We start from the raw sequence: 14510 nt of genomic DNA, 5'->3' as shown, positions 1-14510 counted from the left end.
GGCAAAGGTATTTGCTCTCATCTCTCAGGAATGATATAGGCGTTGATCAAGGACAAAGCACCAAACCCTAAAACAATTCACTTGGCCTGGGGGCTTTATTCAGCCTGGCCCTGCAAGAGCCTGACAGAGCAGCCCCTCTACTGCAGCAGCAGCACTGAGAAGGGTGACAGAGACCAGCGCTGGCTGGGGCAGGACAAAGAGCAGCAGTTGCAGTCCAGTATCTGAGTCCCACAAAACTGCTCTGGTTACTGACCCTGGCCTCCTCCACTCCTCCATGCCTGTGGATATATGGTGCCTACACCCATGGATTAAATCCATTCCCACTTCATGCTGCCTGGAAAGTCCCGGGCTTTTGCAGCTGCTGACCCCACAAAGCCGCACTGTCACGTTCTACCACAAATTTTTAACTAACAACTGAAATAAGGTTGCACAGAAATACAGAATGCTGATTACTACTACAGTAAATGAAAATCCTGTGGAAGTGAGAGACAGGGAACAAATCTCTTGTGTTTCAGACACTAAAATTATGTCCCACATTACCTCAAAGCAGGCATCTTCTTTCTTTGTTGACTTCTTCAGGATGATTCATACAATGTATAAACTCCTTAGGCTTCTCCATGTGCTAAGGGAGTAGCCATGATGAACTAGAACTGGATTTAACCATGAGCAACTTCAGATGTTTAGACGTTCTTACAGTGGAAAGAACCAATATTACTCAGTCTGTAGGACTCAGATGTCCTATTGGAAGTGTCAATAGCAACTTCAGTGCTGTTCAAAAGGACTGAAATAGCCACTACAGATCATAAAACAGCATTCTGACTTGTTTTCTTCTCCAACTTCAAAGTAAAAGCAGCAAAGTGAAGCAGGTGGGTCCCACCAGGGCTGCACAGGTGCACACCCCTTGGAAACAGCATTTACATTCTCCCCATTCCTGGGGCCAGCACCAGCACCTGTACCAAGTGCAACACAGATGAACACAAACCAAGAATGCAAGTCATGGCTGCTGGTTTTCCCATTTTTAAAGATTATTCCTTTGTGGAACCACACATTAGTAATTTTCTTTAAGTTCACTGAAGCAGAAACTAGCTCAATGCAAGTCCAGTGAGCCAATTTCTCACAGTTTCTCCTTGCAGAAAGAGTTGATAAACCTGAGCTACGAGATTGCCTGCGAGCCCTGAAGGCTCTCCATCACACCTGATACCTCCTGATAGCTTTATTTGATGATCTGGCAAAACAAAAACAAGAAGCTGATACTAGAAAGAGAAATTTAATACCAGAGCTTGTGCTTTATGCAATGCTCTATCTATCAGAGGTTTCACTTGCATCTTTCCCAGTCGGAGAGACAATACATAATTCAAGTCCGCCCCCCAGTGGACTCCATGCCCACACCAGCAAACCAAGTTTTGAGGACACTGGTGGCAAGTATTGAAGAGCTAGATGTCAGCATACTTAAAAAACCTAGGAGTTACTCCAAGAGAATTAAATTCAACTGTTACCATCTATAATGTTTTGTTTCTGGTCTCCATTAGGATGAAAGGAAGTATACCTTCCAACCAACAAATCTGTTCATCCTATCATAACACCACATTGTTTTTCCTCCTGAGTCTAAACTACTGTGAATGTTTCAGTGTCTCTGCACTGAATAATGCATACAAAGTAATGTAGTTTGAAAAAGACCTTTAAGATCATCGAGTAAATGAAAAAAAAAAAGTTCTCAAGCACATACTGCTTAGGTAAACAACTGTCAGCAAGATCAGCCTGCCTAAAAAAAATAAGGTACAGATTATGCAATGCTGAGTTTCTGTGATCTTTTCTCAGAAAGTTTCCTACTGAAACTTGCTCACTCTTGCGTGCATAGCTGTCATACTTCATTTATACTTATCCAAAACTGCACTAATTACTGTGGGTCATACGTGAATAACTAACTTCTTTTGCCTGAAGCAAAAGTAAAGGCCAAGATAAAAAATGCAAGATGAGATTAGTACATGGCCAAGTACAAGATGAGTATGCTCATGGCCAAAGCTACATGTAAGTCTGAATATACCAACTTCTCATCAAGACCTCTGAAGTGTCCTGTAAAACACATTTAATTTTAACAGCATGACACAGGTTTTATCACTGGATCCACTGGCTAAATTCAGCACTGACCATTTTTTCTAGACTACACTTCTTTCATCAAGCCTTCTGCAATGTCACTATAAAGCAGTTAGTTATCAGCTGACTATTTAATGAAGGTTTTGGATTCGATGTTATTTTTCTTTTTCCCTGAAGTAATAAACCAGCTACCAGCATGACTACAGAACAGTTCAGGCAGTTGTATGTTGGCGTGGGAATTCGTTTCAGTCAGTTCACAGTCTGGAAGGTATCCGGGCTTCCTCTGTGCTCAGCAGTGAAGGAGAAGCACCTTTGCAAGCCAATCTCTGGGTATACCTGAAGAGGGAATAACATGCCCCAGAGGTGCCAATCCCTCTTCTCTGACTACCCAGAGATCCCAGACAGATAGCAAAGCCTTGACACCAGCTGCCAGGGAACCACGGCTGGGGATATGGATCCTACGATTACAGCAGGCAGACAAACTCCTTTTGTGCTGGTGGAGAGCTACATATGCTTAAACTGGGATTTACCTACATCCTCTCAAGCCTTCAGTGCCTACTTCTGAGCACCCTACGTGCACAGCCTGAGATTCAGTGGTGTTGATTACCTAACACTGATCGGGGTGCATTACCTGCAAGCACCAGTCTGCCCCATGAGATCACTGACAAATTACAGACATCCAACAAATGTAATTATCAGTGTTTTAAAATGTTACAGCAGAAAAGAGCCTCCTCTGTTTCTGGGCTGCCTTGGGTGCGACATCTCTGAGATTGTCCACATCTAGTTTGGTAACTCACATGATGATTGCTTATACTCCTGGGCTGGTCGCCAGTCTGGCAGGATAAAGAAGAGTGACTTCCCCGTGGTGTAAGCAGATAAATGGTATTTTTGTTTCAAACCAAACCCACTATGGCTCTTCTCTGCTGGGCTCTCTGTCATTGAATCTGTTATAGCTGTGTAATGCTCAAAGGGTGATACAGGCAAGAAAAGAAACAACACATAAATCCAGCAGGGGGAAGGAAAATGACAGAGTAGGGTTAGACTGGGATAAAAGAGGTAAAACAAAAATGACAGAAAATGGTGACAGGGTAAGGGTAAATAAAAGATATTAGAAGAGTAGCGATGAAAGACCACATTTAAGATGGGAAAGAAGAGGGAAGACGGAAAAAGAATCAAGATGACAAAGAATCAACATGACAAATAACAACAGAGCAGAAGGCTTGTCTTAATGGGAAGATATGAAGAAACCAAGAAAATTGGCCTGGAAGGAAATGTAATGCAATTTCCAGATCACCAGAACATTTCTGTTGTTTAAGGAAGGTACTCATACCTTACAGAAATTGTTTTAGTAGGGAATATTAGGATGGAGCCTTGTTCCATCCTCCTCTCAACAGAAGTCCTACCAGCCAAAAGACATACTGGAAAAAGTGATGGAGATGCAGCCTCAATTGAAAGGGAGAAGCCTTTACTTAATTTTCTAAAACAATATGTCATACTCTTTAGAGTACATCAGATCACAGAAAGCACCAGCAGATTCTCAGCAAAGAGCAACATTGTCCTATACACTGGATAAACACCATCTCTCCTCCAAGGAGTTACAGGAATGCTGAAGTCCATTAAGAGCACAGAGATCAATAAATCTGATTTAAGCAAATCAGCATCAGAGGCTCAGAGTGTTCTTTTCACTGCCTTTCCAGCCATCCAATCAATCCCCTTTTAGACTTGCTCTTGACAGCTTCAAATTGCTGCTCCCAAGTTTATCCACAATAAAATTACAACTATTACACATCACTACTTCCGCTACCCTTACATGCCTGTCACACAGATTAGTAACAGCCCATAAAGTTAATAAGGACACCACTATTGAGTGAGTGTTAAGTATGGTCACCCCTGAATGGGGCCCAGCTCCTCTAAGCATCTCTCTTGCACCTCTGCTGTAGGGATCTAGTGAGACTGATTCTCATACAGTGATGACTTCCCTCTCCAGTATGGGATAGGTGCCTCTGAAAGCCTCCAGAAAGACATACTGAGGACTTGAGTTTACCCTTGAATTGAACTGAAGGATTTCAGGAGCTCTTGGCATCCAAAGGCTACATCCGTAAAAGCAAGTAGTTTCAAAAGAAAGAGTGAAAAAAATGTTGCTGAAGATTCATGACCACACTATATGCTCTTGAGAGTTTTCTGTGGACTAGCTCTGGTTGGCCCCAAGCAATGACCACACCGTGTTTGCTGAAGCACAGCAAGTATGTCCCCAGAGGCCACTTTTCTGTTGAGTTTTACCTGAGAAGAGTCTGGTTGGTGCTGCCACCAGTCTTGTGCTGCCAAGAGGGGATGACAGGGAAGTTCCACTCAAAAGAACACTCCTGATCTGCACCAGAATGCCACTGCACTCACAGACATCTCTGTTATTCAGGTGCAGGCGTTTGGCTCTTAGTGTAGGATGACAAGCTCATTATGCCCTAAACTGGCACCTGCTTGTCTTAACCACAGTGCACAGTGCCAGCAAATCTCACCTGTGTGCGTTCTCCTGTGAGCCTTCAGGTGGGAGCTTTTTGTGTATACTTTGTTGCATCCCTCAAAGTCGCACCGATGGATGCGCCGCTTCCTGGAGTCTGGAGACTCAGACCTCCTCTGACGCCTTGTGCTCTCAATACTGAACGGTGAAATTGAACTGAAAAACAGAACGGAAGCAAAAAAATGAAGCAAGAGCATGGTGTATAGCCTGGGCCCAAAAAATCAGCTCTAACAGAAGTGACTGTGCTAGAAGGGACGAAAAAAATTAATTATCTATTTCCCTTTCAACATTTTGACACAATTAGTGCTTGAACTAGAGCATATTCTGCAGTATGAAATAACTGAAGTTTTGATTTAGAAGTGCTTATTTGCCCAAAAACCCCCACCATGATACTTGAAATACTGCTCCAATAATGAAGCAGCCTGACTTTATCTGAGCTCTATTTCTATTTGACATGTGTCCAGGTACAAGCTCACTGAACTGTTTTCTAAACAAGTTTATATATAGCTTCCATAACTTCTCTTTGACAAGTTTAAATAGATAAAAAGCCTGAAACCTTTTATGAAAAAGTGTTTCCATTACCCAGATCTGAACTATGGATCCTCACAATAGGCCAAACACCTGTTGTTTGCTAGAATACAGACTACTAACAGATCCAGATCACCCCGCAACAGTGATTTTTCCATTTTCTCATTTAGCAGTTCTCAATCTATCACGTGCAAGCCAATGAAATTTATTTTCTTTCAGACCACTGATAAATGAAGTATAAGAACAAGGCCAGAGAACAATCCCCACAGAAACACATAAATGCTTATCAAAGAAACTCCATTTACAGCAATGTCCTACAGCCTATCAGTTACCCTAATTTTAAGCAATTAAAATACAGCATTGAAGTAATGTTGTGTTAGTTTCTAAGTACAGTGTGTGCTGGACCTATTACTTGAAACAAGCCTTGCTACCGCAATGCATTTGGCTTGGTTAGATAAATTATTATCAAGTTGGAAGGCTGTGATTCAAACCCTCATTGACTGCCAGTAATCACACCACCCAGCCATAAATCATTATTAACTGATCATCCTATCGACCTCACTATGGTTATATTGCACAGCAACCACCATCACCCACAGCTACGGCAGCCTGTTTAGTTAAGTACTGGCACAGCTCTGCCCTTCATCAGGTTTCTGGGGCTTCCCAGGTTTATTGACATTCAGGGTAAATGGGCTACACGCTCATTAGCCTGCTCTTTTAGACTCTTAAGATCAATCTGAATGAAAAGAATGAACCTTTGGGGAATCCAAGGTACTGAGGCAGGCATTTGAAAGGAGCACTGATGTTGAGGCATCTGCTGGGAAGCACCTCTGTTAACACTGACCTGCAGCCTCCTGCCAGAGGAGCTCCTGCACAGCTGTAGCTGTTACACTGGCACACACTGAACTCCTGGAGCTTTCCAGAACTTGCTGAGGAGTACTCATATGGGATTAAAAGTTTGTGTAAAGCATCTCACACCATTAGCACATGATTTCACTGATGTTCTAACTCTCTGCATACTAATCTCTAAGCCTTGAATTAATGGTAGTCCAAAGTATGCAGTTTTAGTTTTGTTTAAATATTTTCACAGTAGAATCCTAATTTGAAGTACTAATGGGGAAAAAGAGTACTTTCTTTCTGAACAGTACTCTTTTAACACATATTCATATTTTACCTGCAGGAAAGAGATTCTCCAGATTAATTATTTTTGCCTATAATATGATGCATGTAAGCAGATGTGCAGAGAATTCCTGGAATGGAGACAGAAGCGGACAGAGAGCCGTAGTAACAACATTAGCTGGCAAAAATTGTCCCCAAGAGACTAAGAAAGATTAGCACTTTAACTATATGACTGGAATAAAGATATGTCTAGCTCTTACAGAAATGGCTTAAGAATTGCATTTAAGCAATTGTTCTGAATCTCAGAACAAATAAAAGTCTTGGGTTAGACAAATCACTGAGAATATCTTCACTACTCCAGTAGGGTTTTCTTTTTTTTAAACATCCTACCAGCTGAAATAAAAGCAAACTTGTAAATCAAATGTTAAAGCTCAATACTGAACACACAAAATCCAGTGCTCAAAACTAGGAAATCCTGATCTTTAAAAGTAAATATTTGTGCATCTTTTTTCTGCAAGCATCTTATGAGCTGTCTTAAAACCCTGTTTTGTAACAGTGTTCAGATCCTGGATAGTACAGCCCATTTAAATAGGAGGAGGATCAAGCTTAAAATGCTGCTGCAATTTCCAGCCCCGAGACAAACTGAACCTTGAGAAGAGTCAGCACCTCATGAAAAGCTATTTGTCACATATGGGAAAGTGATCTCACTGCTGGGAACCGCTCTGTGCTTTGCCAGATATTTATACAGAAGAGGATGGCACAGAGCAGTGCCATGAAGGTGGCACACGATCAATGCTGCTGCTTTTTAACTGGATTGCTCCCTCTTTCTAAAAACTGTAGCACCCTACTTATCCCACAGGAGGGAAAATAACTGAGTAAGCCACAGAAGGTGATGAATATTGTCACCATCCCCTGAGAGCTTCACAGTCTTTGCTTGCTCAGCACAGCAAGGAGCAAAGCTCTTGTCAGCTAGAACCAGCAAATGTCACCTCACGCCTTCCCTTCGCAGCCCTGCAGCTTAAATGAGAAACTAACCAGCAGAGGACACCCACATGGCAAGCGAGAGCATATGTCCAGGGTGGTTTTCCTCTGCCACTTGAACTCCTGCGGCATAGGGGGACCCCCAGTGCAGACAGCTTCAAGGGTGTTAAAGAAGCCAGAATCTACCTGACACCACCAGTGTGGCTTTAGCCATCACCAAAGACCCTTAAAAAAGCACAAAGTGCTTTTTGAGCTTCCTCAGGTTAGTCCCTCTCACAGTAACTTCCAGATGATTTGGTGATGTTCCTTGCCATGTGAACAGGAAAGGGACACCTTCTCCTTTCTCAAGCAATTTCTATAAAATACCCTCACTGATCACACAGACAGAAGTATAGTTCTCAAAACCACATTTGGTGCTTTTTGAAGGCCACAGAGGCTTTGCTAGGTGTCTCTGGTCAGGACAGGGTTTCCAAAACTACTGTTTGATGGCACCATGGTAGACAAAGACTTTGAAATGTGTCAGGGAATTCACAGGCATTTATTTTTTCAACTAACTCACTTCTCCTTTTTGTTTAAAATTCTATAAAACAAATAAAGGAAAAACAGCACAAAAAAGACCACAATGCCCCTCTTCCCCAACCAAAACCCAAACCAACCATATCATAGCAGCCTATTTCAAATTTAAGTGTCCCCCCAGCGACTGCACAGAGGGAAGACTCAGAAACCCATCATCAGCCAAGAGCTACCAGGGTACCCTGAGGAGGAGCTGCCAATTCTTCTATTAATGGCCATGATCTCAGGCAGCCTTCAACGTGGGCTTTTGCACTAGGACTGATGCCACACTTAACATCCCAGCAGGAGGTATTAAATTACTGCTGAAACATGAAGTTTCAAAGATAAATTAACAAAGAAGAAAACTGGGTTCTGACCAGTCACCTTGATGTTTATTTATTTGCAGCTTGTTATTTCTAAAACCAGTGTAATTTCTATGTTAGTGTAGAAATTGTTACACCTAATGGGAATCCTCGGAGACTGCTGGCTGCCTCCATGAGCCACTGCAACACCTGCAGTCAGTACAGTTCATAGGGTGAAATAAATAAAACCAATGCAAGCATTTAGGGTGATTTATAAAAATTCAGTCGTGTTACTTTCAGCTAGAAGTCAAAACATACATCTTTGCAACTCACACATGGCCAAGTTCTTGTCTCTCTGATACAAAGAAATCTGCAAAACCTAACACCGACTGGGGCTTCACCACTAGATGGCCATGAAGTTCTGCTGAACGTGATCTACACTGCATGATATGTGGATCCTAACAAACCTGGTTGCAGGATTATTTTTCCTTTCTATGAATGCTGCCCATGACTTCCTAGATGTTTTGCCTCTGTTCTGTGTGGACAGCGAATAGCCCTTGGCACAGGCAGTAACACTGTTAAAAAACACATGTAATGGGTGAATTTATACTGATCCTGTATTTTCTGAGCAATACACCGAGCAGAGCTGCCTGGGGAACACAGTTTGTTTATTAAAGCCTTGACCTGTGTTCAGTCTCGTGACACACCACAAGTCCCTGCACACTGGTTGCTCCCCACTCACAGTGTGCTCAAGTGCACTCACCCTTTGGCAAACACCCAGGGTTACCTTTGGCCACCCAAGCATGAGCTCCTGGGTGCTGCTGGCATCCCAGTGAGACTGCCAAGGGCTGGCTGACATGGCCAGCGAGGAGCGAGGGACATGCAGCAAGCCACGCTTCGCTCTTTGCTCTACAAATGCAAACAGTGTCCCAGTGTTGCATCTTCACCCTTGTGATTACCATTTTCACTCCTCCTTGGCCCCTCCACCATGAGCTCAGACTCTTTGGCAACAGATCCTGCCAGCCTCCAAAGTCCTCATGGAAAAACACATTGATCCAGGGCTAACAGATGAAACCAGTTTGTACCCAACATCCCTGTCACCTCACCTAAGTCTCTCCTCTACAGCAATCAGGCTCCATTACCCTCTTCTCTAGCCGGTCCTGTAGTTAATTGAGAGACTTGAACCCTAGTAACAGTCTGTGGCTGCTAAAAGCAGATGCTCTCTTCCCTTTGGGGTGGGACCCAGGACGTATCAGCCATGTCCCCTCCACTCTGGCTGCTATGGGAAGAAGAACCAGATGGGGCTCAGGCCTGATCAGCATCTGCTCAGCCTGGATCAGGGGCTCAGCAGGCCAGCCCATGTAACACCAGTTGTGGTCCTCTTGTGCTTCTCAGCCCCTGGGCTCTGAGCACAGGATTTGGCTGAGATGGCACATCGGGACAGTCCCACTCCAGCTGCTTTCTGTAGTGTTGGCACTGACACTTGCCTGATTCTGCAGCAGGGCAGAATTCTGCCAGGGCAGGACCCACAGTAACGAGAAGAAAATTCTGCCAAAAAACATCAGAGAAGCTTTTGGTAGCTTGACTCCCCAAGTAGGAGAGTGGGCCAAGTACCTGCACTGACATATGGCAGAGGATGGGAACCTGTGGCCGTGGGTTAGGGGAGTGTCACCACCCCTTTTAGTGGCAACCAGCTGTGATCACCACAGCTTCCATGTAAATTTAGAATATGTGTGAAGAAATTGAGAATGTGGACATAAGCAATCAACATCAGGAACAAATGGAAAATCCAGCTTTTGTTCCACAGGAAAGTCACTTCTTGTAATATGTGAGTATAAAACACACAGAAAAATAATCCCATAAACAGATAAGCTGAAAACAAAAACTGGGAGATATGACCACGTTGAATAATTATGAGCTGATGATGTGTTTTGGCAATACATGATAGAAGCAGTCATATCCCACCCTCAGCTCAATTTTGGACATTCAGATAGTTACAGGTTTTATGTTTGTAAGGGAAAAATATGTCACTATACAATACTCAAATATTCAAATAATGTATAAATTTAGCAATGTGAATCTTCACTTTATGAGACATGCAAAGCTTCTGGGTCAGCCTGTAAGTTATAGTAATTAAAAGTGCAGGCAAATTAAATAAAAGCAGAAAACTACTACATGCCTGCATTCAGATGGTAATGAGCAGTTGAAGAAAATCCTTGGATCTCTAGCATTTGTTCAGTGTTCAAAGGGAACCAGGGCTGCAGGGAGAAGCATCATGGGTTTTGGCTGCTTAACATTTATAGAAACTAGAGCTGTTAAGTGACTAACTATAGACATAATGTTTTTAAATCCCAGCCTTTGGATTCAGTGTGGGATGGCATCCCCTGGGCACACTGAACAGCAGGCTCACACACCTCCACAGCAGCTGTCCTCCTTTGGTTCTCAGGGCAGCTGCCCACCAAGAGCCCTCAGAAGCAGGGATGACCACAGTCCCAACACCTTTGCTTGGCTCCTCTGGCACTTCTCTGAATGAACACACCCACAGCAGCACACTACTAATTCGTGGAGCTGATGTCACTTAAGACAAGGTATCTTCTATTAAAACCCTAAATTTCACACGCTAACAGACATGTGAGTACTCTGTGCCTTTTTGAAGAGCAGCTTTGAATCATATTTCCCAGATTCCAACTCTCAATTACTTTATTTTGTAGCACCTTTTCACATAATGCAATTTCATTTTCTGGTAGGCCATGTAATATTACCATCCCACTCAGGATAGTGGTAACACTACACACTACAGCATGAAGAAATATGACATGGATTTTATTTCTCATTACAATTTATAAAACTCCTTCTAATAGTCAGATGCCAAAATCCTACTATACAAAAACATAGCAGGTTTTTTGCTATAAAATGCTTAAATATCAGTGCCATCTCCTAAAAATTTTCACTCAAATATTTATTTTTAAAAAATTACAAAGTTGCTTCTGTCCCCTGTTCATAAATGGATGCACATGCATATATACACATGTATTTTTTTCTCCTCTTTGATTCTTAGATCCTATTTAATGTTTCATGAAAGGCAAACAGCTGCCTTAGGAATGTTAGACATTAAAACATATCAAACAGTACTTAAAGCAATCATAAAAGGAAAATATGTGCTACTCTTTTATTAGCAGCAGTTACTTCAATCACTGTACTTTAAGGTGATGTTATACTCGAAATTATACTTTTTGTCAAGAAAGAAAGGAGGAATTTGGCAGCATACACAAACAGCACACATATGAAATGGGAAAATTACATGGATAAACAAGACAGAGATAAAAGAAGATTTGAATACATTTGGTTCAGAAAGTGCTTGAGCTGGAGCGAAGATGCACAAGGAGCAGATGGGTGGATGGGAGTAGGAGCACACAAGTTTCTCCTGTTATGCTCTGAACTAGATGCCCACCACTGGCTGCTGCCAGAGGCACTACCCTGGCAAAGAGCATCCTCTGCTCCAGCTCCATATGGCCATTCCCACCCATGCTGTTATATTCCTGACCTGGGCAGTCAGCAAACAAAACACCCTGCACATCTTTGACCTTATCTGCAGCATTTACTGTTGAGACCAGGTATTAGAACTGCCTTGCAAAACCCAAGTGTGCCACATCATTGCTCTGGCTGGGGTGGAAGTGGAAGCACAACTATACGTGGAATAAACTTCTGACAAGAAGAAAGAACTTTGGGGGCTACTAAGAAAAGCACTAATGTAAACCACAGCACACACCTTACCAAAACCATTCATCACTTCTGCTACCAGCTGCGTTACGCTGAGACATGAGACATTTGTTTGATCTTTCTGATCTATATTCGTACTGTGGGATCCAGGAGCACTTTCCAGCTCTTAGGATTGGGTGCTCTGAGGTGCATTCCAGCTCCACAGTGGGCTGAGACCCAAATACACACCCTATTCTCCTCTTTCATGCTGCTCCTCTCTTGTGGCTTTCTAAGGAAAGGAAGCTGGGCCAGAAACCATCTATGACATGCTCCAACACACCCCCCAGATCTGGTGACTGGAGGACTGTAAAGCACTTCTGACAGAGAAAATCCACAAATCAAATCTATGATGAACTCTGAAATGTCATAGGAAAAAAACCCACCAAAACTTTTCCATCTATTTTACACTTATTAACCCACAAAGTTTTACCCTAGAGAGCTATTGTGTAAAAAAGCAAAGGAATGACATGCTAACTACCCTGCACGTAGGCATTGCCTACATTACTAAAATGTTTCTTCCTGGTTTTGAGAAAATTCACGGATGTATGATAACTTGCACTGCTACATCCAGCAGCAGCCAAACCTGGGCAACAGCAACTCCCACACCAGCCCTACTGAATTACCAAGATGCTCCTTAACAAGGATGAATTTCATGTTTCTCCTAACAGGCCAGAACATACAGAGTTTGCTTCTACCTGCAAAGGTTTTAGAAACATTTGACAGAAAGGCTATTATGTTTTACACACAGACTTAACAGTTTCAGTAATATTAAACATAATTCTGTTTCACTGCTCTGCCTTTCCCTTGGTTTGGACAGACAGACTCATATTAAATGAGACACTTGTCCTTAGATTCTGTCAGAGATTCTGAGGTGATACATGACAGCAGCTTACATATATTTGAAGTATTTTTTTTCTAACATGTGCATGTTACAGAGGATGCACAGCTGCAATATTGACGCTTCCAGCTCATCAGGATGGTTGAACAGAGTGCAAAGACTGTTCTGGATGTCAAAGCCCATGTTAACACCTCTTTTTTTAACGTGGTGTATTATCATGGAGTAAAGACTAACAGAAAAACTCATCTGTGGAGGTAACTATAGATTTTCTGCTGAGCCAGGTTCTTCAGAGGTAGACCTAGTTATTCACAGTCTTGTCCTGTTTAAGGATGAAAATGTTTGAAGACAGAAAAAAAAAACCCAAACAAACAAAAAACCAGCAACAGTTTTCTGGGCAATGAGTTCCCATTATTCATATTCTAAAGAGAGTTTCTAATGAATGCTTTTTGTTTTTTCTAAATAGTTCCTACAAGGTGTTTATATTCATAAACACATGTATCTACACATTATAATGGAATGCTACTAAGTGACCATGAGCTAACATAAACCTTCAGTTCTCTTAGAAAAACCTCCAAAATTAACTTACTTTGTTTTAGGCTGATGTTTTTTTCTCAACAGGAGTGAAAATTCATGAAAAAAGTGGGGAAACATATCTTCACAATGAACTTGCAAGTGGACTAAAGTGCATGGGCAAGGGTCTGTTCTTTGGATGTGAAGACAAAGCACTGTGTACCTTCCTGAAAGCAGGAATAATTCCTGAAATCCTGTATGCCACACGTTTGATGCGTGCTAGTTCAGGCCTGGGAGCTGAACCTGGGAGCTGGTCTAGCAGAGAAAAAGCATCTTCTTTCATCTCCTCCTTTCAGAGCTGGCAGAACAGCAGTGATCACTCACAGGATCTCCAGCCACACTAACTCTCCCTCCAGACAGAGACTGCATCAATGCCGAGTCTGTTCTTTCTTTCTTGCTTCCTTCTAAACAGGGCAGAAAATTGGGTAACTGAGCACCTACACCTCAGCTCTGAGATCACAGGGTGCTGCTTTTTACCTCTCCTGTTGCTGATCCATACTTTTTCTTCACACTTTTCTGGCAACACATATTACAAACAAGCTTTGTCAATACTGGTCATCTCAGCAGAAAATTATTTAAAAAGGGAAATAAAAATGACTCTTGAGTAATTTTTATTGTCTGTACTATGTTGCAGACACAGGATGGAGCTGAAATGTTCATCATGGAAATAAGACGAGTATGTACATATATGCATGTCTTTCACCTTTGTTCTGGTTATTTCTTCAAAGAGCACAGACCCTCCACTTTCTAGTGCACCTTGCACCAGAGTGTTCTACCTTGCTCTCCAGATTTCACTTTCTTCTACTATCTCTAATTCTGATTCTTCACACTGTACAGCACAGTAGTCAGCTCCAGTGACTGTACAATGACAACTCTTGCCTGTGCATCCACTTCCTCTTGTTGGCCAGAGTAACAAATGTAGTGGTGATTAAAAATTCTCTGTTTCTGTTCTCTATCCTTAGCTGACAAAATTGCCACTAACATCTTGCCAAGTCAGTGATATTAAATGAGGACATTGTTTCCATTGGGACTGAAGATCATGTGAATGACCTTTACTTTCCTCCTGTTCAGAAGGGTTATTACTGATAAGTTAAATATTTGATTACCCTAGATACCTATGTGAAATGCAATTATGGGTGGTCATCTGTCATACTCTGGTTCATCAAGCAGACTCTGTTAACAACTAAATGGTTGACCACACTGAAGTGTACATTTTGGTGTTTATATATATTTACGTAAAGACAGCCTGCCA

The 14510-nt window shown here is 42.2% G+C and overlaps 1 protein-coding gene across 5 annotated transcripts in view; it reads right to left on the bottom strand.

Annotated features, from left to right (window-relative positions):
- KLF12 (KLF transcription factor 12) overlaps positions 1–14510 on the bottom strand; it is a 234160-nt gene that overhangs the window by 20207 nt on the left and 199443 nt on the right. For all 5 annotated transcript variants that reach the window (XM_071431074.1, XM_071431076.1, XM_071431078.1 and 2 more), the window contains one exon: positions 4608–4765. In XM_071431074.1, coding sequence (XP_071287175.1) covers positions 4608–4765 — 158 coding nt within the window. The remainder of the gene's footprint in view (positions 1–4607; positions 4766–14510) is intronic.

This window comes from Agelaius tricolor, unplaced genomic scaffold (assembly GCF_023055355.1).
Source record: "Agelaius tricolor isolate 1412-34295 unplaced genomic scaffold, bAgeTri1.0.p SCAF_7, whole genome shotgun sequence".
Taxonomy (NCBI): Eukaryota; Metazoa; Chordata; class Aves; order Passeriformes; family Icteridae; genus Agelaius; species Agelaius tricolor.
The sequence above is the reverse complement of the archived record's forward strand: the minus strand, read 5'-3'. Positions and strand labels throughout refer to the sequence as shown.